We start from the raw sequence: 23,882 nt of genomic DNA on the forward strand, positions 1-23,882 counted from the left end.
GCCAAGCACCAGTGCCAGCACCCGGGTCCCCTCCGGTCCCTGGGTGGGGGACAGAGCTCCACGGGGTCGGCAGCCAGGGGCTGGGGTTCAGCCCCATCGCGGGGACAGGGGGTCCCCGCCTCTGGGGGGGGTCCGGGGGGGGGGGTAGGAGGCGAGGGGGGACGGCGCCCGGGGTGTGTTGGGGAGAGGAGGGGGAGGGCGGGATGCGAAGGCGGGCAGTGGCCCGGGCCCCCCCGGGGGCGGGGAGGCGGAGGGCGGGCAGCCGCTGGGGGGCGGCGGGGCCCCCCCGGAGGGAGGCGGGGAAGGCGGCGGGGGCGGCGCGGCGGAGCTCCCGGTGTCCCGCGGCTGCCCCAGCGCCCGGACCGGCCGGACCCGCGGCACCGTCCGCTCCCCGCCAGCCCCGGCCAGCCCCAGGCTCCGCCGAGCCCCGCGCAGGTGAGTCCCGGCCGGCCCCGCCGCCCCCGGCCCCGCCGCCCCCCGCCCCGGGCCCCGGAGCGGGGCACAGCCCGGCCCCGCCGGGGCGGGCGCGGAGTGCGGGATTCCCCGTAAATAATCGTCGTGAACCACCGCCCGCCCGGCCGGGACCGGCGAGCCGGGGCCGGGGGGACCCGCCGGTGCCGAGGGTGCGGGGGTCGGAGAGCCGGGGGGCAGCCGGGGGCCAGAGGGAGCAGGGCAGGGGCGGGAGGGGGAGGGCAGGAGGAGCACGGCGGGGGGCGGGGGGTGCAGGGGAGCAGAGTGGGTGCAGGAGTGGGCACAGGGTGGGTGCAAGGCGGGCGCAGGAGGAGCGGGGTGGGTGCAGGGGAGCAGAGTGGGTGCAGGAGTGGGCACAGAGTGGGTGCAAGGCGGGCGCAGGAGGAGCGGGGTGGGTGCAGGGGGAGCAGAGTGGGTGCAAGGTGGGTGCAGGGGGAGCGGGCTGGGTGCAAGGCGGGCGCAGGAGGAGCGGGGTGGGTGCAGGGGGAGCAGAGTGGGTGCAAGGTGGGTGCAGGGGGAGCGGGCTGGGTACAAGGTGGGCGCAGGGGGAGCGGGGTGGGTGCAAGGTGGGTGCAGGGGGAGCAGAGTGACTGCAGGAGTGGGCACAGGGTGGGTGCAAGGCGGGCACAGGAGGAGCGGGGTGAGTGCAGGGGCAGCAGAGTGGGTGCATGGTGGGTGCAGCGGGAGCAGGGTGGGTGCAGGGGCAGCAGAGTGAGTGCAGAAGTGGGCACAGGGGGAGCGGGGTGGGTGCAAGGTGGGTGCAGGGGGAGTGGGCTGGGTGCAGGAGGAGCAGAGGGGGTGCAGGGGGTGCAGGAGTGGGTGCAGGGGTGGGTGCAGGCGGTGCCGGGCCAGAGCAGCCCAGAGGCAGCAGTGGGGAGCCGGGAGGTGCAGGGGTTGTGCAGGAGGTTCAGGGCAGGGAAGCTGGGGTGCAGGCAGGGAAGAGGTGGAGGGTGCATGAGAGCTGAGCACAGGCAGGGCAGGAGCAGGGCTGCTGGTGACAGGGGTCCCTAATTGCGGGGCGCGGGGATGGAGGCGTGGGATGGAGGCTGGGGTTGGATGGAGGCGTGGGATGGAGGCTGGGGTTGGATGGAGGCGCGGGATGGAGGCTGGGGTTGGATGGAGGCGCAGGGATGCATGTCCCGGAGCTCTGTCCCAGCCTGGCTGTGGCTGCCTGCAGCCCTGTCTTGCCTCGTGGCAGGAAGCAGGCAGGAGGGGGGCCAGGTCGGGGTGACCCGCAGGGCACCCGCAAGGCCTGGATCACCCCTGCATCCACATGGGACCAGGAGATAAAACAGGAGGGATGGAGACCTTCCCGGGGGGCTCTGCACAGGAGGCACCCCGTTCTGCTTGGGGGCACCTCTGCCGCCGTGTTTCCGGATGTTTGGAGTAAATCTGGGTTGTAAATCCCGGGATGCTGGGGCTTGCCCTGTGTACTGTGTGGAGCAGACGTGGATCCAGCAGTGGAGGGGGGCCATGCTGACCCCCAAAACCTTCCCAAGCCATGGCTGAGCCGGTCAGCATCAGCTCTGTGCTGGTGGTTTTGCTGGCAGTGTCCCAGCTTGGGCGAGCTGGTGGGATGCAGGCCGGTGCCCACCATGTGCCTGTCCCACTGCTGCCCGATCTCTCTCCCTTGCAGGCAGCTGCACTGCCCCGAGCCACTGCCGTGGGCACCATGAGGGGTCCCTGGGCCCTCACGCTTGCAGGGCTCATCAGTGTCTGCGGGGGGAAGGAGCTGCTGGCGGTAGAAGGTAAGGGGCACCGGGAGCGAGGGCTTGGGGTCCGCCCAGGAGTGGCCACCTCTTTGCCTGTCCCTGGGTTCCTGGAGAGAGGAGGGGAGGGCTAGGGATTGCCGGACAGAGGTGGCCAGGGGACACCGGGAGCTGTGCTGGGTCCCCACGTGCCAGCACCGCACGCAAGGGCACGCTGGTGGCCCGAGGAGTGGCTGTGGACATCTGCTGCCTGCTGAGCGCCGGCCGCCCAGGCTGTGGGGCTTCACTCAGCATCCCGTGCGGGCAGGGGGCCAGGGAGAGCTGAGCAAGCCCTGCCACGGGGAGCCAGCCCGGGGACACCCCACCATCGCCCCCGCAGCCGCCGAGCGCCGGGAATGCCCCGCAGCCCAGCCTCTGCTCATGGAGGGAGCAGGCTTGGCCGCGCTCCGGCCGCAGGGTGCTGGCTGCCAGCTGGCAGCGAAGGCAGCGCCGTTTGGCAGCGCCGGCGGGAGCAAGCTGTAGGTGAGCTGGGACCACTGGGGCAGCGGCGAGGATGCACGGAGCTCCCCCAAGGGGGTTTTGGCCTCTGCTGTGGGGTGAGAAGAGGTTTGGCCATGGTGCACGCCAACAGTGGACAACAGTGGAGGGCTCGGGGCTGTCCGCTGGCAGCTGGGGCTGGGGGGCCGATGGCTGAGCCCATGAGGGTCTCTGCTGAGGCGCCCCTGGCTGCAGGGCTGCTGTGCGTGGATGGCGGCATGGGGCCAGCGGCAGCTCAGGGTGAGCTCCAGGCGGATGGTGGGGAGGAGCTGCTGGCAGTGAAACCACGGTTGCATCAGTCTGTGCGGGGGTGGAGCGGTGGCTTGTCCCGGGGGGGCCCGGGGAGTGCCTGGCTTTGCCCATGCAAGGGACCCCGCAGCCGGCACCGGTGCCTGCTGCCCTGCACGGCATGGCCTCCTGGCTCGCAGCCCTTCGTTAGGGGAACGAGGGTTGGGGAGGTGAGGTTTTCCCTTGGGCGCAGCACTGAGGCCAGGAGAGGCTTCAAAGCAGATTGCACCCAGGGTGATTTATGCTTTGCTTTCCCCCCCTGCCCCGCTGTGGATGATCTCACCGCCGGGTGGGAGGGAGCTCTGCCCCTGGCCGCAACATGCGCCTGTGGGGCTGGCTGCAGCACTGCAGCCCCTGCTTCTGCTGCTGCAGCCGTGCCGGGGGTCCTGAGGGCAAGGGGCAGCTCCCTGCGCTGCTGCTGGCACTGTGCGAGCGAGCGGTCAGCCTCGGGGAGAAGCGCTGTGGTGGTGCCGAGGCAGAGGGGGGCAGCGGGGCTGAGGGGGGCAGAGCCACCACCTGGGAATGGCCAAGGGCTGGGGAAGAGGCAGGTGAATTGTCAAGGGCCATCCCTGCTCCAGGGCTGGTGTGCATGGAGACAAAACAAATTCCTCTTTCAATACCCCCTTGTTTCCTCTCTGTGTCACACCTCCCAACATCTGGTAGCATCCAGCGGAGGTGGATTGATGCTGCTAAAGCAATAATATATCAGCGCGGTTGCAAACAACACCAGCATCCCTGTGATCGCGACTGACATAGCTCAGCCTCTCGCCATCCCCTGGCCAGGCTCTCACACCTGTCCCCTGGGGCCACCAGGCCTGGGGATGTCACCGGGATGGGACAGGAAGGCCAGTGGGCAGCTCTGGGTGCCACCTCCCCGCCTTGGGTGTCCATGGCATCCATCCAAGTCTACTGATGCAGATTCCAGCCATGGGGCTGTTTTGAGGCAAAACACGCAGCAACTGGGAAAAGCATTTCACCTGGTGAACTTACTGTGGGAGGCGGCTAGGGCCAGCTCTGAGCTCACCGCCCGTCCTTTCCAAACCTGCTGCTTCGCTCCTAGCGGGCTGTTTGCAAGGAGCCAGCGCTGCCGTGGGAGCGGGATTTGCTGGATCCATGCCGCCCTGCAGCTGCCAGCAGCCTTGGTGTGCTGGGGGGCTGGGGCAAGCACCTGGCAGCACCCCAAGACCCGCTTGGGCTTGGGGAGCTCTGCATGGTCCGACCCTGCTTGCACAGCCTGGGGACACTGCGGTGATGTGCTGATTTGCCTTGCAGGGGAGCTGTGCCCGCAGCTCTGGGACGAGGATCTGGTTGGGGACAAGTATGAGAACATAACGGGTAAGGAAAGCCCTTGTTGCCCTGCAGACGGGGTCGCCACACAGCCCTGACTCCTCAGGGATGGGCTCTGTGCCCTGCCTGGAGAGCATCAACCCTCAGTACCTGTGCCAAGGCCAGGTTTCACCTCCTCCGCTCTGTCCTGCAGGTTTTAACCTGATTAAAAGGTTCGACCTGCTGAAGATCTCCTCCATCAAGAAAGTCCACAACCCGAGGGGGCCGGTGGTGCTGCGGCTGGGCGCCGTGCCGCTGGTCCAGCCCACACAGTGAGTGCGGGTGGCTTGTCGGGTGGCCCTCGGTGGCCAAAGCGCTGCCGAGCACCGTCCCCACGTGTTTTAAGGATGGGGCTTGGGCAAATTTGCTGGACTTTGCCTTTAGCTCGTGCTGGGGAAGCCAGGCAGCTCTGCAGCACTGGGGGGATGCAGAGGTGCTGGTGCTGCAGCCCTGGTGCTGCCCAAGCCACCGTCCTCCTAGAAAGTAAATCATGGGCTGCAGCAGCTCGGCTGGGTGGTGGCCAGCCCTTACGCAAGCACGTCTCTGTGGCTGCTCTGTGTCTGCTCTCCTCACTTGGCAGGCGCTTGCTGGGGTCTAGACAAGCTCAAAATGCTGCACAGCCCCGAGCAGGCACCGCTGGGTTTGCTGGGGCCACGGGGGTCTGCTGGGGGAGGCACACTGAGACCAGCCCTCAGCCCCACCGTCTCCGGCATGTCCTGCCCAGCTGTGCCCAGTGCCGTGCTCCACACCGTGCCGCCCTGCAGGGCTGGGGCTGGCAGGGATGCTGCAGCGTGGCAAGGTGGGAGCGGGTCCACGTCCTTGGGAGCTGTTCCTGGAGGAAGCTGCTGTGGTTTGCACGCCTGCCTCCTTCAGCCCGCCTGTCCCCACATTGCCTCGGGGCTGGCACGCAGCTACGCCGGGCATGGGGCTCTCCCCAGGGCGAAGGAGACCCAGCCTTGGCTCCTGACCTGGGCAGCCAAGTCCTTAGATGGCTTCGAGATGGCAGATGCTCCAGGCTGGTGTTGCTCTTGGCTGGGTGCCTGTGGCAGCCCAGAGCCAGCCCTGGGGAGTGCTCAGTGCAGGGATAACCCCGACAGCCAGGTCACGAGCTCCAGGTGGTCACCCATGGGTGCCCCTCCACCCTGGCCCCACTCCTCGGTGCCCAGCAAGGACATCCCTGTGCCCCATGGAGAGCAGAGGGGAGCGCTGGGTCTGGCCTGTTCCCCATGCCTTGGTCCAGCTCCAGAGCGGTGGCTTGGAAAATCGCTGGTGTGGTGGAGCTGTGGCTGGAGCAGAGCAGAGCTCAAAGCAAATATTTCCAGCGGTTGAGTGGGCTGCGAGCGAGCTGGGCACGGTCCTGCCAGTGATCGGCTGCCGTGCTCCCTGCCGCGCAAGGGGGGACCAGGCTGCCCGCTGCTCACCGCCTGCGTGAGAGCATCTGTCCCATGGAGCCTGTGGGGTCAGGGCCATGGAGCCTGTGGGGTCAGGGCCATGTTTCCCAGCTGCCCAGGGACAAAATTCGATACTGTGGTGATAAGTGTGTGGCTCCAGGTACTGCAGCCATCCCAGGAGGGCTGTGTTTGGGTGTGTGGTGGAGACAGTGGCTGTGCTGTGGGGCAGGGATGGGGATGGCGGCTGGGAGTGCCTGAAGCAGGCAGGGCTGGCCGGCTGCGCAGGGATGCTTGGTCCCCTCCACCGTGTGCATGTCCAGCCAGTGCGAGGGATGCAGGGCTGAGCTTTGGGGGGATGGTCTGAGCTCCCTGTGCTGTGCCAGGACGGGAGGAAGCGTCTCTGCTGTCTGCCTCCTCTTCAACTCCCGTTGCATAAGTGCTGGCGTCTCCAGCAGCCGCAGCCCATGCGGCCGGCCAGGACACAAACAGCTCCAGGTCCAGGCGCTGCTGCGTGAGGCTGGGGCTGGATCCACCCCCATGGCATCTGCAGTGCCACCGATGGGGACAGACCCTGACGGGACCCACGGGGGTGATGTTGGGGTGATGCTGCCAGTGGGTGCCATGCGGATGGGGGTGTTGGGGCTGGTGCTGCTTCCAGCCTCGGTGCAAACGCTGGCATCAGAGCTCAGTGCAGGGTCCGGCCACCCCTGAGGACTGTCCCTGCAGGCAGGTGTTTCCCCGTGGGCTGCCCCCCGCCTTCACCCTCGTCCTCACCTTGCTGCTGAAGAAGAACAGCACCGGGGAGCACTGGTACCTCTTCCAGGTCACCGATCGGCAGGGCTACCCCCAGGTGCGGCCCCGGGGTGGCAGGATGTGCCAGCGGTGAGGGGACAGCTGGAGGCCGTCCCCAAGCATGGTGTTGTCCCCTCTCTGCTCAGCTCTCTCTGGCCGTGCATGGCCCCGAGAAGAGCCTGGAGTTTCAGGCCAGGGCACCAGGGGCCACGTTCGTCAGTGCCACCTTCGCAGGGAAGGCTGTGGTGTCCCTCTTCGACGGGCGGTGGCACAAGGTGGTGGTGGCTGTGCAGAGCCGAGCCGTCTCCATCCACCTTGACTGCGCGTCCATCTCCTCCAAGCCTCTGGCACCCCGGCGGGCGCTGGCCCTGGAGGGCAATGCCTTCCTGGGGCTGGATGCCACGCGTGGCACCCCGGTCCGGGTGAGTCCCCGTGGAGTGCGGGCATGCTCTGCCTGCAGTGTGGGGCCTGTCCCTGCCTGCCCCTGACCTGCCGCCCCATTCCCGCTGCAGTTTGACATCCAGCAAGCTCAGATCTACTGTGACGCTGAGCTGGCCAGGCAGGAGGGGTGCTGCGAGATCTCGGCCAGCGGGGTGAGTCCCCACCAAACTCCCACCCCAGTCCCAGCCAGACCCTGGCACTGCCCTGCATGGTCCCCCCCCCCGAGGGGAAACTGAGGCCCGGTGAGGGCAGGTCTCTTAGCCAGAGCTGCTCTGTGGGCTACCCCCTGCTTGTGGTGGCTGGGGACATCCACCAGCCCTGGGATGTCTTGGTGCCTCGTGGCCAGCACAGGGGATGGTGCAGGATGCACCCCTCTCCTGAATCGCATGGGGTGCCCAGGCAGGGGTCTCCCAGCTCTCACCCCAGCAGCTCCCCACGACCCCACTCTTTCCCAGCAGTGCCTCACAGAAGTGCCCAAGACGCGTCGGCAAGCAGAGCTGATGCAGAGCAGCAACCTGATCGAGATCTCACCGCAGCCCGAGGGCCGAGTGTACACCCGCTGCTTCTGCCTGGAGGAGCCGCTGGGCGCGGTGAGCTTCTGCATCCCTCCGGCAGCCTGGCACGGGCCCCATCCTGGCATAGGATGCTCCCAGCCCCACGGGGTGGGCAGTGCTCAGCCACCGTGCTGGGTGCCTGATGCTGCCGAGCCAGCAGCCGCGTTGATTCAGCCCCTGGAAAAGCCCTGCCTCACTTTTTCCACCACGCCAGGCTCTGTGCAAGGGGAGGGAGGGAGCTGGTGGTGGCCAGGCGCCTGGGAGCGAGGGAGGGGAGGGCTCCTGCAGCCCCACCACTGGCTGAGCCACCAGCTCAGGGCTCAGCCCGAGGCAAGTCTCACCCATGGGTGCCCCAGGCAGGATAACCCAGGGGTGCACAGGCAGGATAACCCAGGGGTACCTGGAGAGGGAGAACCCAGGGGTGCACAGGCAGGTAGCACCCATGGGTGCTCTTCTCTCTTCACAGGAGCCGGTGAGGACCTCGGGGAGGACTGGCCTGAAGGGAGATCAGAAGGAGAAGGTGAGGGAGGGTGTCCCAGCCCGGCTGCTGTGGTCCTGGCATGCCCGCTCCGCTCCCCTTCCTCCCACTGGTGCCGGTGCCATGCAGGGGGCCCAGCCGTGCCCCGGGCTGGCTCTGTCCCCGCTGCATTCGGGAACTTTCTGCTCCTGCCAGAGCTGCAGGGATGCCCGCAGAAGCGGCTGCTCTGCTCCCCCGAGCAGGAATTGAGGCCCCACTTGCTCTCTGCTGCTGCTGGAGCGATCCCAGCCGTGGCCAAGGGCCTCTTTGTTCCCTCTGAGCGGCTGCGGAGCACTGCCAGAGCTGGGAAGTGTCTCCACTGCACCCTGTGCCCCATCCCTCTGTGGCCCTGTCCCCCCAGGGCTGCTGCATCCCCATGGTGGGATCCTGTCGGGGATACCCAGGGTGTAGACCAGGTCCAGGATCATGGCTTGGGGTCCATGGGGTCCCTCAGCCTGCCCGGCTTTTCTTCCCACCCTCCATGTCACTTCCCCGCCGGGTGAGAGGAGCCCACCCAGGCAGCTGGGGACACCCAACGAGGGGGTGAGGTGTGGGGCTGGTCCCGGCTGGGGGACAGGAGCCTGGGGGGCTGCACTGAGCGCTGCCAGTACCAGCACCTGGGCATGGGGCACGGGCAGCCCCATCCTTCCTGGCCCCAGTCCCATGGGAGCAGGCTGGAGCGGCTGGTTTGGCCCAGCAGAGCTGTGGTCAAGCCACAAAGCCACAGGGAGAGCCGGGTGCCAGGGCAGCACTCGCCTCCCTGGGGACACAGCCGGGGGAAACGCTCTCCTGGATTTTCCTTTCTTCATCCCAGGCATCCCCCTGTGCCCGTGGGCACCCTGGGGCTGGTGGGGAGTGATGCTGCTGGGTGAGCCCTGTGGGTTTGGGGTGCCCAGGGGAGCGCGGCGGTGGCTGCAGGGTTGCGGGTGCCACAGGGTTGTGGGTGCCACGGGGTTGTGGGTGCCACGGGCAGTGCCTGGAGCTGGTGTGAGCTGCCATCCCTGTCTCTTGCAGTGCCCGCCCTGCTCGCCCCAGATGGCCTCGGCAAATGTGAGTGTGCCGCCGCGCAGCGCCGGGCTGTGCTGGCAAGAGATGGGGATGCCGACCCGACCGCTGCTGGGGCTGGGCTGGGCTGTGAGCTGGGGGTGGCAAAAGCCGCTGGGGTTGGTGTCACCCAGTGCTCTGTCATCGTCACCAGCCCTCCACGACCCACGGCTCCACCTGGCCCAGGGCCCAGCAACATCTGGCTGCGGGGAAGGTCTCTGATCCTTTCCAGATGTGGCCTCATTCCTATGGCAACCTCTGGCTGGAGGCGTGGGACTGATGGCGGGGGGGTGGGGGTGGGGGTGTCTGGGACCCCACGTGCCCCATGGGGTTCCTGGGGTGGCACTTGGGGACAGGGTGTTGGGAGGATGGGGACCGTGGGGGGGACAGGGCTCTCCTGCTGCTGCTTGGAGGCAGCTGCACTCGCGGGGGCTCCGGGCACTGCAGGACACCGTTCTCCTCTCTCCCTAGGTCACGCTCGGTCCCCCAGGTCCAAAGGTAGGTTTGTCACCCCCCAGCACACACAGAGCTCAGCTCCAGCAGGATTGTGGCCATGCAGACCCTCGGCTCTGCCTGGAGCATCCCTAGCAGGAGCTGTGGGCTACACTGTGGGCACACGCGTGGCCGTGGGGACACTCGTGGCCCATCTCGTCACCTACCCCTTCTCTCTCTTGCAGGGTGGGAAGGGCGAGCGTGGCCTGCCTGGCATCACCGGTGGCAAGGGGGAGAAAGGCGACCGTGTGAGTGTCCCTGGCCATGTCCTGGGCAGGGACCCCTCTGCTGTGGGGCTGCTGCCTGCGGGGGTCCCTGGCACACGGGGGTCCCACTGCCCTGGGGAGGGCTCCTGCCTGCCATGGCCATCCGTCCTCGGCCACGGCCGGCGCAGGCAGAGCCGCTGAGCTGCCTTCCCCCCTCCCGCAGGGCACTGACTGCGTGCGCACCCACCCCGGTGGTCCCATGCAGGTGAGACTCCCGCACCCTCTGCGTACCCCCCTCCCGGCTCTGCTGCCCCCTCCCTTACCCCACTCCCTCTTCCTCCTCCTCCTCAGTGTGCCGAGGGGCCGCAGGGCGAGAAGGGGCAGCGAGGAGAGGTGGTAAGTGATGCTCAGTGGATGGGGCTGCGGCGCGGGGACCCAGCGGTGCTCCCCACCCACGTCTCGTGCGTACCCCGGGCTGGGACACAGGGTCTGGCCCCAAGGAGACAGCTCAGTGGGTGGCGGGGGGATGAAGGGAGTGGTGGTGTGCGCGGGAGGGAAGGCCTGCATGAGCCCACCCGTGGGCACCCACTTTGCCCTGCTGTTCCCACCCAGGGGCTCCCAGGGACAGCCGGTGCTGATGGGCAGAAGGTAAGTCCATCCCACCCGTGGGTCCCACCACTGCAGTGGGGATGACTGTGCCGTGGGTCCTGGTATGGCGGCAGTGGTGCCAGGACCTGCCGGTGCTGACCCCAGTATCATGGGAGATGGCATCGGTGACATCCATTTGTCCCACAGGGCCAGAAGGGTGAAAAGGGCGACGGGGGACTGCAGGGCAAGCCGGGGCGCCCAGGGCGTGATGTGAGTAGTGCTGGGTGGTACCTGGGCATCCCCTGGGCATCCCCGGGGCCACACCCCGGGCAGTGGGGTCCAGCTGCTGGAGCAGCCCCCCCATGGCGTGCGTGGTGCTGTGCATGCGGAGCCTTCATATCCTGCTCCCTTCCCGGCAGGGCCGACCCGGGGAGATTTGCGTGGTGGGCCCCAAGGGCCAGAAGGTAGGTGGGGGCTTGAGGGTGAGTGGGTGGGAGCCAGTGGCAGCACTGGCACTGACACCCACTCTGTGCCTTCCAGGGTGACCCTGGCCTCGTGGGACCTGAGGGGCTGGCTGGTGAGCCGGGGCCCCCAGGGAAGCCAGGTTCTCCAGGCATTGGCTTTCCAGGGAAGCCGGTAAGGACCCCTGTGCCATGGGCCTGGGTGATGTCCCCAGCTTGGCATATGGTGGCTGCAGGTGGACATTGCCATGGGAGGGGGTGAGGTGCCCCCCAGGGCTCCATGGTGGAGCTGGCGGGCCGGGGTGCCCAGGCAAGGCTAACACTGTCCTTTCTCCCTTTCAGGGTGACCCTGGTGGCCCCCCTGGTCCGAAGGGAGAAAAGGTGAGTGGGGGGCAAAGGGGTCCGGGTCCCAGCCGCCCCCCCCCACTGCCCGAGGGCTGCTCGGCATGGCAGGCAGTGGGCTGTGCCAGGGATCCAGGGATCTGCCGCGGCTGAGTCAGTGCTGACTTGTTGGGTGGCCCAGGTCTTTGCCTGGGGGGCAGGAACCCCTCCCTGGGGGGAGAAGGGTAGCATGGAGGTTCTGGGGGGGCCAAGGCTTTCTCCCTTGCTGGGCTCAGGCTCTCCCATCTCTGGCTCCAGGGCAGCTCGGGAGCTCCTGGACCCGGAGGATCACCTGGGACACCCGTGAGTACCGTGAGCCTGGAGCCAAAGCCCGGGGTCAGGGATCGGTCTCTTGGCTCGGGCTTGGGGCTGCTGGCCGGAGCGGCGGTGGGATCCGAGCCCAGGCATGGGAAGGGGTTTGGGAAAGACGGCAGCCTCCTTTGGGGCTGGGAATGTCCCGTGCCACGGCTGGTGGCAGGGATTGGGGGGGTTCTGGGTGACATTGCCAGTGCAAAGCTTGGCCTCGGGCCTCCCTGAAGCAGCCCCGATCCCTGCCTTCCTCCACAGGGTCCCCCCGGCATCCTGGGGCCAAAAGGAGACAAGGTGGGTGCAGCGGCAGGGTGGCCTGGCAGAGGCTGTGCCACAGGCACGGCAGCTCTTGCTGGTACAGCTCCACCGCAGTGCCCATCCCCTGGGCTTGGGGTTGCTCGGGGCATCTCGGGGGGCTGCTCCAAGGACCCCCTGGGCTGGGGCTGCGTCTCATTGTCCCCACTGGGCAGGGCGAGCCGTGTGAGGTGTGTCCCACTGTTTCTGAAGGGATGCTCGGTGCCACCGGGCTGCCCGGCAAACCGGGACCCAGGGGAGCGCCCGGAGCACCCGGCAAGGACGGGGTCTCGGTGAGTCTGAACCCGGGGGCTTGCAGGCAAGTGCATGTGGTGGAGGTCAGAGCAGGGTCTTATCTCAGCATCCCTAACGTTCCCTCTTTGCTTCTCCCTCCCCAGGACAGACCTGGCCCTGCAGGACCCAAAGGGGACAGGGTAGGTGACGTGGGACCGAGATGTGGACTGGTTTGTCCCCAGCCAGAGGCGGGGGACACCGAGCACCACCCAGCCCCTGCTGGCAGCTCTTGTGTTTCCTTCCCAGGGAGATCCTGGCATCCAGGGGATGAAAGGGGAGAAGGTGAGTGACTATTCCTCCATCCCACCCACCCACTTAGCAGGCAGCCCCTGTGGTCCCCCTAAGCTGTGCCCTCTCCCTGCCCCCCCAGGGGGACTCTTGCCTGTCCTGCGATGCCCGCGTCCTTGCTGCGCTGCTGCGGGGTCCCACCGAGGGGCTCCAGGGTGAGCTGGCACCAGCGCCGCTGCAGCCGGGGCTGCCAGTGAGTACGTGGGGCTGAGCCCCGCTCTCCCGTGCCAGAGGGGCACCCTGGGGCTGCATGGGTGCTGGGTGTGTAACCGCATGGGGTGTTTGGCAGGGCGAAGCGGGGCTCCCCAGGCTGGCTGGCATCAAGGGGGAGAAGGTGAGTGACCCCGAAACCCACCTCCCTCTCTGCATCCCCTGAGGTAGCGGGAATGGCTGCAGCACCCCATGGGGTTGGGGCAGCCCAGCTTTCTCTGGGGCCTGACCCTGACCCTGACCCTGACTGTGTTCTCTTGCAGGGGGATGGTGGCCAGCAGGGACCCACAGGCAGACCGGTGAGTGGCTGCACAGGTGGGCAGCGTGGGTGTGGGGGCTCAGGGTGGGTGCTGGGGGCTGCAGTCTCACCTCTGCGGTGGCTTCTCGGTGCAGGGGCTCCCGGGAGACAAGGGGGATCCGGGTCTGCAGGGGCTCAAAGGAGAGAAGGTGAGCCCTGTGACAGGGACCCCCTGGACCCTGCTCCCTGCCCCGTCCGTGAATCCTTCCCCGCTGAGACCCTTGCAACTTGTTGCATGGGACAGCCCTGCGATGGGCTGCGGGGGCTACGAGCCGCCCGCCCCACCGCAGTGCTCCGGTCCCTGAAGCCACGCTCCAAGCGGGATGTCCCCTCTGCAGGGCGAGCCATGCGGGCAGTGCCCCCCCACGCCGCAAGCCCTTGAAGGGGCAGCGACGGTGCTGGCCGTGCCTGGACCGCCGGGGCAGAGGGGCCAGGGTGGCCCCCCAGGCAAAGCGGTGAGTGCTCCCCAATGCTCGCGGGTGCCCGTTCTGGGGGTGCTCTGGCCTGACCCATTGCTCTGTTTCCCCAGGGCAGACCTGGTGATGCTGGCCAGAAGGGACAGAAGGTAAGAGGGGCTGGGGAGGGGGTTCTGGCAGGGCTGGCAGTGGCAGAGGGGGCTGTGACCCCCCCGGGCTGTGAGGCTGGGGGAATGCTGTGCCAGCCTTGTCCCCTCTATTTCCCAGGGGGATGCAGGGAGCCCCGGGGACCCGGGCACCCCGGGAATGGCTGGTCTCCCAGGGCTGTCAGGTGAGCCTGGCATCAGGGGTCCGGCTGGCCCCAAGGGCGAGAAGGTGAGACCCCTGCACTTGTACGGAGACCTGCATCCCGTCACCGTGGTGTCACCCACCCCCTCCATCCTTTTTCCATCCTGATTTCTCCTCCTGTGCTCCCTCCTCTGCAGGGAGACGCCTGCGAGCCCAGTCCCGCTCCGCATGGGGACTTCTCGGACATGGTTGGCATCCCGGGAAAACCGGGGGCCAAAGGGGACCAGGGGGCCCCAGGCATCGGCCAGCCGGGCAGACCGGTGAGTGCCCCCTCCCCAGGGCACCGTGGGTGCCCGGTGGCATCATGCCCTTGGGGCTGACCCTGGTGTGTTTTAGGGGAAGCCGGGACTGCCAGGGATTCAGGGCCCTGCTGGGCTGAAGGGGCGGCAGGTGAGCGGGGCCACAGGGGGCTAGGCATGGGGGGGCTTTGGGGCTGCTCACTGCCCCTCTGTCTCCCTAGGGTGAGCCAGGACCGCCGGGGATCGGCCAGCCAGGACCGCAGGTGGGTGTGCGGGGTGCCTGTGCTGTGCCGTGCCATGTCATGCCATGCCGTGCCACGCTGTGCCGTGTTGTGCCGTGCCGGGTGGCTCTGCCAGGTCTCACACACTCTGGTTTTCCCAGGGAGAGCCTGGGAGCACCGGACCACCCGGGACACCTGTAAGTAGCATTTTGGGCTGCCCAGCCCTGGAGATGCGGCAGCCCCCAGCCCCCCGACTCCTGCAGGTGGGAGGTTTGCACCGTGGCAGCATCAGCCCCCGGGGCAGACAGTGGCAGCAGGGTCCGAGCCAGACCACCCTGGGGACAGTGGTGTCACTGCAGCTCACTGGGTGGGCAGGGGGGGCTGCCTGGTGTGGTTGGGAGGAGTTAATGCCCTCTCCTGTCCCCAGGGCCCCCCTGGACCCCAGGGCCCCCCTGGAATGGCAGCAGAGAAAGGTGCCAAGGTAAGGGAGCATCCCCCAGCCCTCCCTGTCCCCCTTGCCCCCCCCACTCCTGCTGTCCTTCCTCTGCAGGGATCTCCGGGGCCCAAAGGTGCCATGGGACCCCCTGGACCACCAGGAACTAGCGCCACAGGGCCACCGGTAAGCCCTGCCCTCCAGGGCGGGCATCGCCATCCTCCCCCAGCCCCTCGACGGTGGCTAAAAACTGCTGTGCCGTGGTCTGAGCCCAGAGCTGAGCTTCCTCACCCTCCTCTTCCTCACAGGGCCCCGAAGGGCAGCGGGGGCTCCCCGGGGTGCCGGGGTCCAGCGGGGAGCCGGTGCGTATGGGGGGCTGGCGGGGGGGCTGCACGTGCAAGCATGGGCAGTGTGGTGCTGAGCCGCTGTGCCCCGGTGCTGGTGGGCGGCACGAGGGGGCTGGGGGCTGCCTGCTAATGCACATCTCCGGCTTTCCTCCTCGCAGGGGGAGAAGGGTGCCCAGGGTGAGAAGGTGAGTTGGGATCGGGGTTGAGCCGGACCCCCACGCCACCCTGCTGCCCTCCCTGCCCCCACCTCCTCTCTCTGCAGGGAGACCCCGGGGAGTGCGCCTGCCCGCCCAGCCCCCGCCAGGACCCCAACTACACTGGGATGCCGGTAAGCACTGCAAGCCCCCCCGGGCACCCCCGGCTCTGCTTCACCCCTGCTGAACGCTCTCCCCCTTCTCTCGGCCCCAGGGAGCCCCAGGACTGTGGACCGGGATGTCCTGGCAGCCGCAGCCGGGCCCGCAGGTGGGTGCTGCCCCCGCTGCGCTGCGCCCACTGGCCCCCCACCCCCCACTGCCTCACTCCCCGCCTCTCTCTGATTGTGTTTGGGGTGTTGCAGGGTCCCCCTGGAGCCCCCGGTCCCCCCGGCCCCCCCGGTGCCCCGGGCCGCCAGGTGAGTGATGGGAGACAGGAGCAGCAGTGGGCGAGTGGGGTCTGATCCTGCCCAACTTTTAGCGCAGGGTTGAAATATTCAAGCTCTCTCCTCGGCTTTAGGGGATGCCAGGACACAACGGTTTGCCAGGACTGCCTGGACCGGCTGGAGACCTGGTAGGTAGCGGCTGTGCCGGTGGCAGCTTCCCCCAGGGCCACCCATCCTGCTTCCCCGGTGTGGGGACCGTCCCCTTCCCCCCTGCATCTCTTCCAGGGACCACTGGCTGTCATGGCTGAGAGGAACATCGAGGTGCTGAAGGTGAGAGTGTGGGGATGGGGCACCTGCTCGCTGTGGGTCATGCCCAGGGGACCCCCAGCACCCTGGGGCACCCCTGACTCCCCACCTCCTCCCAGACCCTCTGTGGGGACTGCGCCCAGCTGCAGGCAGCCTTCAGTGTGCCCAGCAGTGCCAAGGGAGAGAAGGGGGACGGGGGCATGCCGGGTGCTCCTGGCAGCGAGAGCTGCGCCCAGGTGAGTATTTGCCCACCTCAGGGTGGGAATCCCAGTGCCCAAAACCCCCAGTCTTGCTGGGGCTTGGGGTGAAGTGCAGCGGTGGTGCTGAGCACCTGGGCATTGGCTCGCGCCTTCGGGGCTGGCACACTGTGGGCACGCTCTGGGCACGCTCTGGGCACGCGCTGGGCATGCTCTGGGCACACGCTGGGCACGTGCTGGGCACGCAGGTCCTGGCAGCCACGCAGGCAGGCTCCCACGCGCAGCTCCTGCCTGCCCTGATGATGGTGGGGTCCCCGGGGAGGGTGATGGGCTTGTCCTGCGCAGGGGCCGGTGCTCAGCACCCAAGTGGTGCAGGGTGCAGCGTTCTCCAGTGCAACCCTGCAGGGGATCCCTGGGTGACTCCTGGGTTTTCTTCCAGTGCTTTGCCCAGTTCCCGAGAGCAGAGGAGGCTCGGGTGAGTAAACCGTGCCACCCAGCACCCTCCCCCTGCCGCGGGGCTGAGCTGCTGCCCTGCTCTGACTCCCCAGTCCCCAGGGTGCTGCAGGGACGGTCCTCGCTGGGGCAGGACCTGGCACCGTACCCCGCTGTGGGAGCAGCCAGGGCTTTGGGGAGCTGCACAGTTGCTTCGGGGGGCACTTGGTGGGGCTTGGCAGGGCTTGGCTGTGGGCAACGGGCAGAGCTGGCCCTGGCTCCTGATGCATCCCCGCTCCCTGCAGGGTGACAGCCCTGACCCAGACTGTGTGGGTGACCCCGGGCTGCCGGGCGCCCCGGGCATCCCTGGTGAGAGAGGCGAGCAGGTGGGTGCGCTCCCCATCTGCAGTGCTGTCCCACTCTGCCCCCCTCCAGCATCCCAGCCCTTCCCCGTGGCCGTGGGGCCGTGGCTGGTCCCTCGGTGCCCCTTGGAGCTGGAGTGGGGCCAGGTCCCTGTCCCCCACCGTGGTCACACCTAATGCACCTGTCTCTCCCCAGGGCTCACCAGGACTGCGGGGACCCCCAGGGCCACCCGGGCCCATCGTAAGTAGCCCTGCCTAGGGTGGGGGGCTGCCGGGCTGCGTGGGCATCATGGTACGGTCCTGGGGGGCTTGGAGCCCCCCACTGCAGGTTGCCGAGGGGGCCTGGTGCCCTGCCCTGAGGCCATGGTGATGGGCAGAGGGCTAGGGCCGTGGTGAGGTGGAGGTGCCACACGGCATGGCTGTCCCCGGCAAGTCTGGAGATGGAGGCGAAGGCGCTACCAGCCCGGAGATGGAGCAGGAGCCGGCTCGGAGGGAGGCTGAGCTGGCCCCCACCCAGCAGCACCCCCAGGGCTCAGCCCAGGCTCCTGGGTGCCATTTCCAGGCTGTGACCTCCCCATTTCTCCCCTCAGGGCCCCCCAGGCTTTCCTGGAACGCCTGGCGCACCCGGACTGCCCGTAAGGACCCAGCACGGCTCTGCTCTGTGCTCTCTGTCGCTGCCGCTTGGTTTGGCTGTGTCCCCTGTCCCCCCTGGGAGCAGCCACAGCCCAGCTGCCCCCCTCCCCTTCCACCCCATCTCCATCTTCCCATTTCCACCTCCATCCCCATGCAGGGGGGCTCGGCGGACCCGGGGTCTGCAGGCTCAGGAATGATTTTCCTGAGCTCAGGGACTTGCTGCTGGCACTTGCCAGCCCCAGTGCAGCTGCCCCTGGTGCCCCACGTTGGGGACCTTCGCTGTGGGACCCGGCTGTGCCGGGGGTGGCCGCAGCTGCTCTCTGTGTGCTGGGGACCCACTGCCCTGGCTTGGTGCCCACAGCTCATAGTAGCTCCCGCGGGGTGGGCTGGGTGCACCACATGGCACCTGGCTGCTGCCCCTTTCCCTGGCTGCCCCCGGGGACTCCCCTCCTGGGGGTCCGGAGGATCCCCCCGTGTGGCCACAGTGCTGCCTGGGCTCCTCCTCCTCTTACCCTGGTCCCTGGCTCCACTGGGGTCAGCCAGCCTCCGCCACCATCTCCATCTTGATCTTCATCTCCATCTTCATCTCCATCTTCATCTTCATCTTCCTGCTCCCACCCGTGTTCCCACCTAGCACGAGGTGGCCGTGGGGCTGTGCCGGCGGCTCTTGGAGGATCCTGCTCTCCCTCGCCTGTGCCGGCCATGTCCTGCTCCTGTCCCCTCGTCCACTAATGTCACCGTAACACCATGGTCTGTGTGGGTCTCCGTGGGTCTCTGTGGGTCTGTGTGGGTCGTTGCTCTGCGGTGTGCCAGCGTGTCCTGTCCAGCCTCCACCACCTCGTCACCACGTCACCCCACTAACCCACCCCAGCGGTTCCGTGACACAGAGCCAGGGGGCTCCTGGTGCTCACCCGTGTCACCGGTGCCTGGTGTGCCCTGGGAGGACCTCCTGGCTGTCACCCGTGTCACCCGTGCCTGGGGCGCCCTGGGAGGACGGGGAGGCAGCGGGTGGCACCAGGCTGGAGCTGTGGCCTCAAGCATGTCCTGGGCAGTGGCCGGGGTGCTGGGAGCTGAGCACCCCACGCAGCCCCTGCCCAGGGCTGAGCTTTCCACGGCACTGGGGCTGCCCGTGGGTCCTGCCCACGGGCCACAGCGTGGGGGGCACAGGCAGCGGTGACCTGTGTCTGGGTGCAAGCGTGCTCAGCCATGCTTGGGCATTGAGCCCGGCGCACGTGGCTGGTGCTGCGGGTGGAGGGAGCCCAGCCAGGTGCCGAGCGGGTCCTCCCCGGTGCCCGGAGGTGCTGGGCAGGCTGGGGCCGGCACGGGATGATGGACATCACGGGCCCCATGGGCCGTGCCTGGGTCCTTGGCCCCCGCGCTCTGCCGGGGCAGGTGGGCACAGTCCTGGGAAGGGGCCACAGGAGAGCCCCTGCAGCTCCTCTCTTCTCCCTCCAAAGGGTCTCCAGGGGGAACGTGGCCCTGCTGGGCTTGCTGGAGCCAAAGGGGAGCCGGTGAGTAGTGTGGGAGGAGGGGACGGGGGGGACACCGGTGCCCCGTGGGCTTTGGGAACTGGGCTGGGGCATTGCAGGTGGCTCAACATCCTTCTCCTGCACAGGGACCTCCAGGGCAGCCTGGCTACCCCGGCGCGACAGGCCCCCCTGGCCTTCCCGTGAGTACTAGGGGGGGGGGGGGGGGGCTAGGCAGTGTCTGCCAGCCCCCAGCCCCCTCGTGTGTCCCAGCGTCCCTCCCTGGTGCCTGCAGGGACCCCTTGTGCTGCCTGAGCAGGCAGTTGGGGGACCCCAGCAGGCACTGAGCCCCATGTCCTCACGGTCATCCCTGTCCCATCCATCCCGTCCCACACGTTCCCGGTTCTCTATCCATTGCCTGTCTGTTGACTCCATCTGTGCCCCTTCCATGTCCCATCCTTCCCCATCCGTCCCTGTACCACATCCATGCCCCATCTGTCCCACACCTCCCGTCCATGCCCCATGTCCCAGCTTGTCCCCTGTCCTGTCCTGTGCTTTCATCTCCTTCCTTCCCCAGGGCATCAAAGGCGAGAGAGGCTATGTGGGCCCCCCTGGGGAGAAGGGGGAACTGGTGAGTCCCATGGGGCCATGCTCCAGGGGCAGAGGGGTGGGGGGCTCTCCCAGGTGCCCCCCTCGCTGTGGGCACTGGGGCTGAGGTCCTTCCAGCCACATCCATCTGACCCGGTTCCTCCCCTTCCCAGGGACCCCCTGGCTTGGACGGCCTCCCCGGTCCCACGGGGCCAGCGGTAGGTGCCTGCTCTGATCGGCTCCTGGGGGGCTGTGGGGAGGGGGGGGGCTGCAGTGACTCCAGGTACAGTGAGGTGCTCCCCACCCACCTCACCCCCTCTCTTCGCAGGGACCGAGGGGCGAGCGCGGGCTCCCGGGCAGTGCTGGTGAGAAGGGGGACCAGGTGAGCATCCCCGAGGAACCAGCAGGGATGGGGGGCCATGGGACCCCCCCATTGAGTAGGATGCGGCTGTTGGGGGGGTGCACCTCAGCTCTTGTCTCTCCACAGGGTTTCCAGGGCCAGCCTGGCTTCCCGGGACCACCGGTGAGTACATCCCACTGGGAGCAATGCTCCGGTACAGCACAGTGTCCCTGAGAGATATGGCTGGCCCCGGCTGTGTGTCCCCATGTCCCCATGGGGCCAGGTGGCCAGCCAGGGACGAGGATGGGGGTTTCTACCAGGGGGATGCAGGCAGATCCCACAGGACAAGGTGCAGAGAGCAGCCCCAGAGCGTATCCAATAAATGAGTTTGGAGATGGTGGCTGTGCCTGGCTGGGCTCTCCCACCACGATGCCCCCCCCGCACTCAACACCCCCCTTCTCTTTAGGGGCCCCCCGGCTTCCCAGGGAAGGTCGGTCCGGCTGGGCCACCGGGGCCTGCAGCTGAGAAGGTGAGTGCCACGGGTGAGTGCCACCGGGACGTGGCTTCGTGGTGGCACCACTCCTGCCTGGGGCTGGTGGCTGGGTTTGGCCCTGCTCTGTGGGGTGCTGAGCGGAACCCAGCCCCAGCCCCTCTTGTGACCTCCTGTGGCTCTCGCAGGGCAGCGAGGGCATGCGTGGCCCCACGGGGATGCCAGGGCCCCCCGGACCCCCTGGACCCCCAGGCATCCAGGTAAGACCCCCCCCTCCTATGCCACCCTTGGGGGCAGAGCGGGCAGGACCACCAGTATCACGGTGCTCCTGGGGAGCCATTCCCTAGGGATCTGTTCCCATGGCCTGGGGTGCCTGGAGCAGGTTCCTGGGGGACCTCCAGAGCCCCTTGGTGCAGACCACCCTCTGACACCCTCACCTTGTCCCTGCAGGGCCCTGCTGGCTTGGAAGGACTGGACGGCAAGGACGGCAAGCCAGGGCTGCGGGTGAGGCTCCGGGGTGCTGGCAGCGGGCAGCCCCCCCCCAGCCCCCCCAGGACACCTCCAAACCATGTCTCTCTCTCTCTCTCTCTCCAGGGTGACCCTGGTCCCCCCGGGCCACCAGGGATGATGGGTCCTCCGGTGAGTGACAGCCTTCCTTGTCACCCCTCCCCGGTGCTCAGTGCCTGGCAAGTCCCGGCAGCCTGGGCTGGGTGTCCCCTGAGCTGGGACTGTCCATCGTGCTCCTGTGGATGCTGAGCCCAAGGGGGTGGGCAGCCACCCCCCCTGGCCCAGCACTGCAGGACGAGGTCCCCAGCATGGACTGGGGTTGGGGTCACCTGCTTCCATCTGCTCGCAGGAGCCAGGACCCCCACCCAGCTCTTTTCTCTCCCCAGGGTTTCAAGGGGAAGACGGGGCACCCGGGTCTGCCGGGACCGAAGGTGAGGGATGGTGGCACTGGGGGACGCTCAGCGGTGACAGCCCCAGGGACCTCAGTCCCCACATGTCATGCCGCCCATGATGTCCCTTCCTCCTTTTAGGGTGACTGCGGCAAACCCGGCCCCCCGGGGAGCACGGGCCGGCCGGGAGCGGAGGTGAGTGATGGGGTGGGTGGGCGCAGGAGCCCTGAGCTGGGTGGGCTCCGTGCCACCCGTCATCATGCTGCCTTCCTTAGGGTGACCCCGGACCCATGGGACCCCAAGGCCGGCAGGGACCCCCAGGGCTTATTGTAAGTTGACCCTGCTCCCCACGGCACACCGGGATGGTGCCTGTGGCGGGGAGCATGGTGGGGTCTCCCTCTGGTGCAGGGAGCGGGGGCATTGCCCACGGCCCCCCGAGCTGACGCCCCTCTCTCTGCCCCCAGGGCCCCCCCGGCAGCCCGGGGCAGCCGGGTCCTGCTGGCCTCGCTGGAGTGGTGAGTAGTGCCTGGGGCCGGATCCTGCCCCACCACAGCCCCAGCTGTGGGTGCGGGGGCCGGCCTGGGACCGGTGGGTGCCACAGAGAGCGGGCTGGGGGATCACCATCCCCACCCTGCGCTGACTCCCACGCCCCCGGCCCCCTCCTCCTGCCTCCCTGCAGGGGCTGAAGGGCGAGCGCGGCTCCGCGGGGGAGCGAGGGCTGCCAGGGATGCCAGGACAGCCGGGACCCCCGGGCCACCCAGGACCACCGGTGAGTGCAGCGGGGCATGAGGTGTGGCGCAGACCCCTGCACCCCAGTGCAGTGGGGACCTTGAGGACACCACCATGCTGGTTGCCATCTCACTCTGCCCTGCTTTAATTTCCAGGGGGAGCAGGGACCAGACGGACCCGTTGGGAAAGAGGTACGAGCGCAGGCTCTGCGCTGTCCTGCCCAGCGGGACCCGGGGCTGGACCGTGGCATCCTCCGGCCTGGCTACGGTGTCTCCAAGGGTGCTGGTGTGGAGGACACCCCTGCCACCCTGTGCTCCTCTATATCTCCCCAGGGCCCCCCAGGAAAACCTGGCATCATGGGACCGGCTGGCCAGAAGGTGAGGGGAGAGCTCAGCTGTGCCGCTTCGGCCATCCCGGCACCCCGCAGCCCACCTCGGTGCTGGGGGTGCCGGGGCTGAGCCCTTCGTCTCCGCATCTCGGCAGGGTGAAGCTGGATCCCCCGGCGAGAGAGGCTACCCCGGGGAGAAGGGCAGAGCCGGCATGCCTGGGGGGCCAGGGAAGAGCGGCTCCATGGGCCTCGTGGGGCCACGGGGGCCAGCGGGAGAGAGGGGTCCCCCTGGCTCACCAGGACCTGCGGGCAGCCCCGGGCTGCCAGGACCCCCAGGAATGATGGTAAGGCCATGCTGGCCGGGGTGCAGGACCCCATCCCCCCCCCCGCAGGGCCCGGTGGCGAATACCCTTTGTGTGTGTCCCCTCAGGGAGATGTAGTGAATTACGATGAGATCAAGAGGTTCATCCAGCAGGAGCTGAGCAAGATGTTTGACGGTAACGGGGTGGTGGGGATAAAGGCTGGTGACACCCCGGCATCGCCTCGTCCCCACCAGCGCTGAGTGCGGCTGCCTCTTCCCGCAGAGCGGATGGCATACTACACCTCCCGGCTGCACTTCCCGGTGGAGATGGTGGCAGCCCCGGGGAGACCCGGTCCCCCAGGGAAGGACGGGCTGCCCGGCCGGCCGGGACCCCCCGGCTCCCCAGGGTTGCCGGGGCAGATCGGCAGAGAGGGGCGGCAGGGCGTGCCGGGCATGCGGGGTAGGTGCTGCTCCACGGGGTCCCCGAGTGCCGGGGCATGGCGGTTGTGCTGGGGGTCTCACCTCTCTCCACCCACCTCTCCTCCAGGTGAGCCGGGCGCCAAAGGAGAGAAAGGCGAGAAAGGCGTGGGGCTGATGGGGGACAGCGGCCCCCCGGGACCCCCAGGTGAGCCCCCTCCCTCCGTGTGGCCACCAGCCCCACCATGGGGCTTGCTGCCAGCCCCGCACCCTGTCCCCTCCCTCTTTGTCTCTTCCAGGTCCCCAGGGGCCACCAGGCTACGGGAAGATGGGTCCCCCAGGCCCAGTGGGACAGCAGGGCATCCCTGGCATCCCCGGCCCCCCCGGTGCCACGGGGCAGCCGGGCAAGACGGGGCACTGCAGCCCGGCGGAGTGCCTGGGCGCCATGCCCCTGGAGCAGCCCCTCTTCCAGCCCAAAAACGTCAAGGGCCCCTTCGGCTGAGGGGACCCCCGTGCCCCCCGCCTTTGCTGTTAATATTGTTTCCCCGCTGTGCCGGGGGCTGTGCCTGTCCCGCGGCGGGGGCCGGTGGGTGTTGTACAGCTCCGTCGGGATCGTGAGGGCAGGTGGATCCTGCCTGGTCAAATACACCCGTGCTGGTGCCCCCGCGCCTCCGCCTCCTCCATCGGCCACGGGCCAGATCCCCGCCTCGTCCCCAGCTCTGTCCCCATGTCCCTAGCCCTGACCCCAGCCATATCCCCAGCCCTGATCCCATGTCCCCACTCCTGTCCCCATTCCTGTCCCCAGCCCTGTCCATGCAGCCAGCCATGCTCCCAGCCCTGACCCCATCTGCCCAGCCCTGTCCCCAGCCCTGATCCCATGTCCCCACTCCTGTCCCCAGCCCTGTCCATGTAGCCAGCCATGTTC

General features: G+C 68.3%; 1 protein-coding gene across 3 annotated transcripts; it reads left to right on the forward strand.

Annotated features, from left to right (window-relative positions):
- Nucleotides 1–303: 303 nt before the first annotated feature.
- On the forward strand, nt 304–23,617 carry COL16A1 (collagen type XVI alpha 1 chain). Of its 3 annotated transcripts, XM_055705193.1 has the most exons (71): nt 304–435; nt 2,108–2,219; nt 4,278–4,340; nt 4,486–4,603; nt 6,449–6,572; nt 6,661–6,936; nt 7,027–7,107; nt 7,414–7,545; nt 7,976–8,029; nt 9,041–9,076; nt 9,542–9,568; nt 9,748–9,810; nt 9,992–10,033; nt 10,120–10,164; nt 10,381–10,416; nt 10,564–10,626; nt 10,776–10,820; nt 10,897–10,992; nt 11,160–11,198; nt 11,457–11,501; nt 11,766–11,801; nt 11,978–12,094; nt 12,200–12,235; nt 12,342–12,377; nt 12,466–12,576; nt 12,673–12,717; nt 12,857–12,892; nt 12,987–13,040; nt 13,230–13,346; nt 13,421–13,456; nt 13,575–13,682; nt 13,793–13,915; nt 13,992–14,045; nt 14,116–14,157; nt 14,277–14,312; nt 14,543–14,596; nt 14,666–14,734; nt 14,857–14,910; nt 15,054–15,080; nt 15,158–15,223; nt 15,304–15,357; nt 15,452–15,505; nt 15,607–15,660; nt 15,758–15,802; nt 15,898–16,014; nt 16,415–16,450; nt 16,713–16,793; nt 16,966–17,010; nt 17,360–17,404; nt 18,860–18,913; nt 19,018–19,071; nt 19,446–19,499; nt 19,630–19,674; nt 19,785–19,838; nt 19,944–19,979; nt 20,263–20,325; nt 20,475–20,546; nt 20,737–20,790; nt 20,881–20,925; nt 21,180–21,224; nt 21,324–21,377; nt 21,458–21,511; nt 21,647–21,697; nt 21,862–21,951; nt 22,067–22,102; nt 22,244–22,288; nt 22,395–22,583; nt 22,670–22,736; nt 22,824–23,000; nt 23,088–23,165; nt 23,257–23,617. In XM_055705193.1, exons 2-71 carry the CDS (start codon nt 2,144–2,146, stop codon nt 23,457–23,459), a joined length of 4,869 nt encoding a protein of 1,622 aa, XP_055561168.1. In that variant the 5' UTR covers nt 304–435; nt 2,108–2,143; the 3' UTR covers nt 23,460–23,617. The 3 variants fall into 3 exon arrangements, with proteins under 3 accessions (XP_055561168.1, XP_055561171.1, XP_055561170.1); XM_055705196.1 differs by lacking the exon at nt 17,360–17,404; XM_055705195.1 differs by lacking the exon at nt 16,415–16,450.
- Nucleotides 23,618–23,882: the final 265 nt, after the last annotated feature.

Source organism: Falco cherrug, chromosome 3 (genome assembly GCF_023634085.1).
Source record: "Falco cherrug isolate bFalChe1 chromosome 3, bFalChe1.pri, whole genome shotgun sequence".
NCBI classification, from domain to species: domain Eukaryota; kingdom Metazoa; phylum Chordata; class Aves; order Falconiformes; family Falconidae; genus Falco; species Falco cherrug.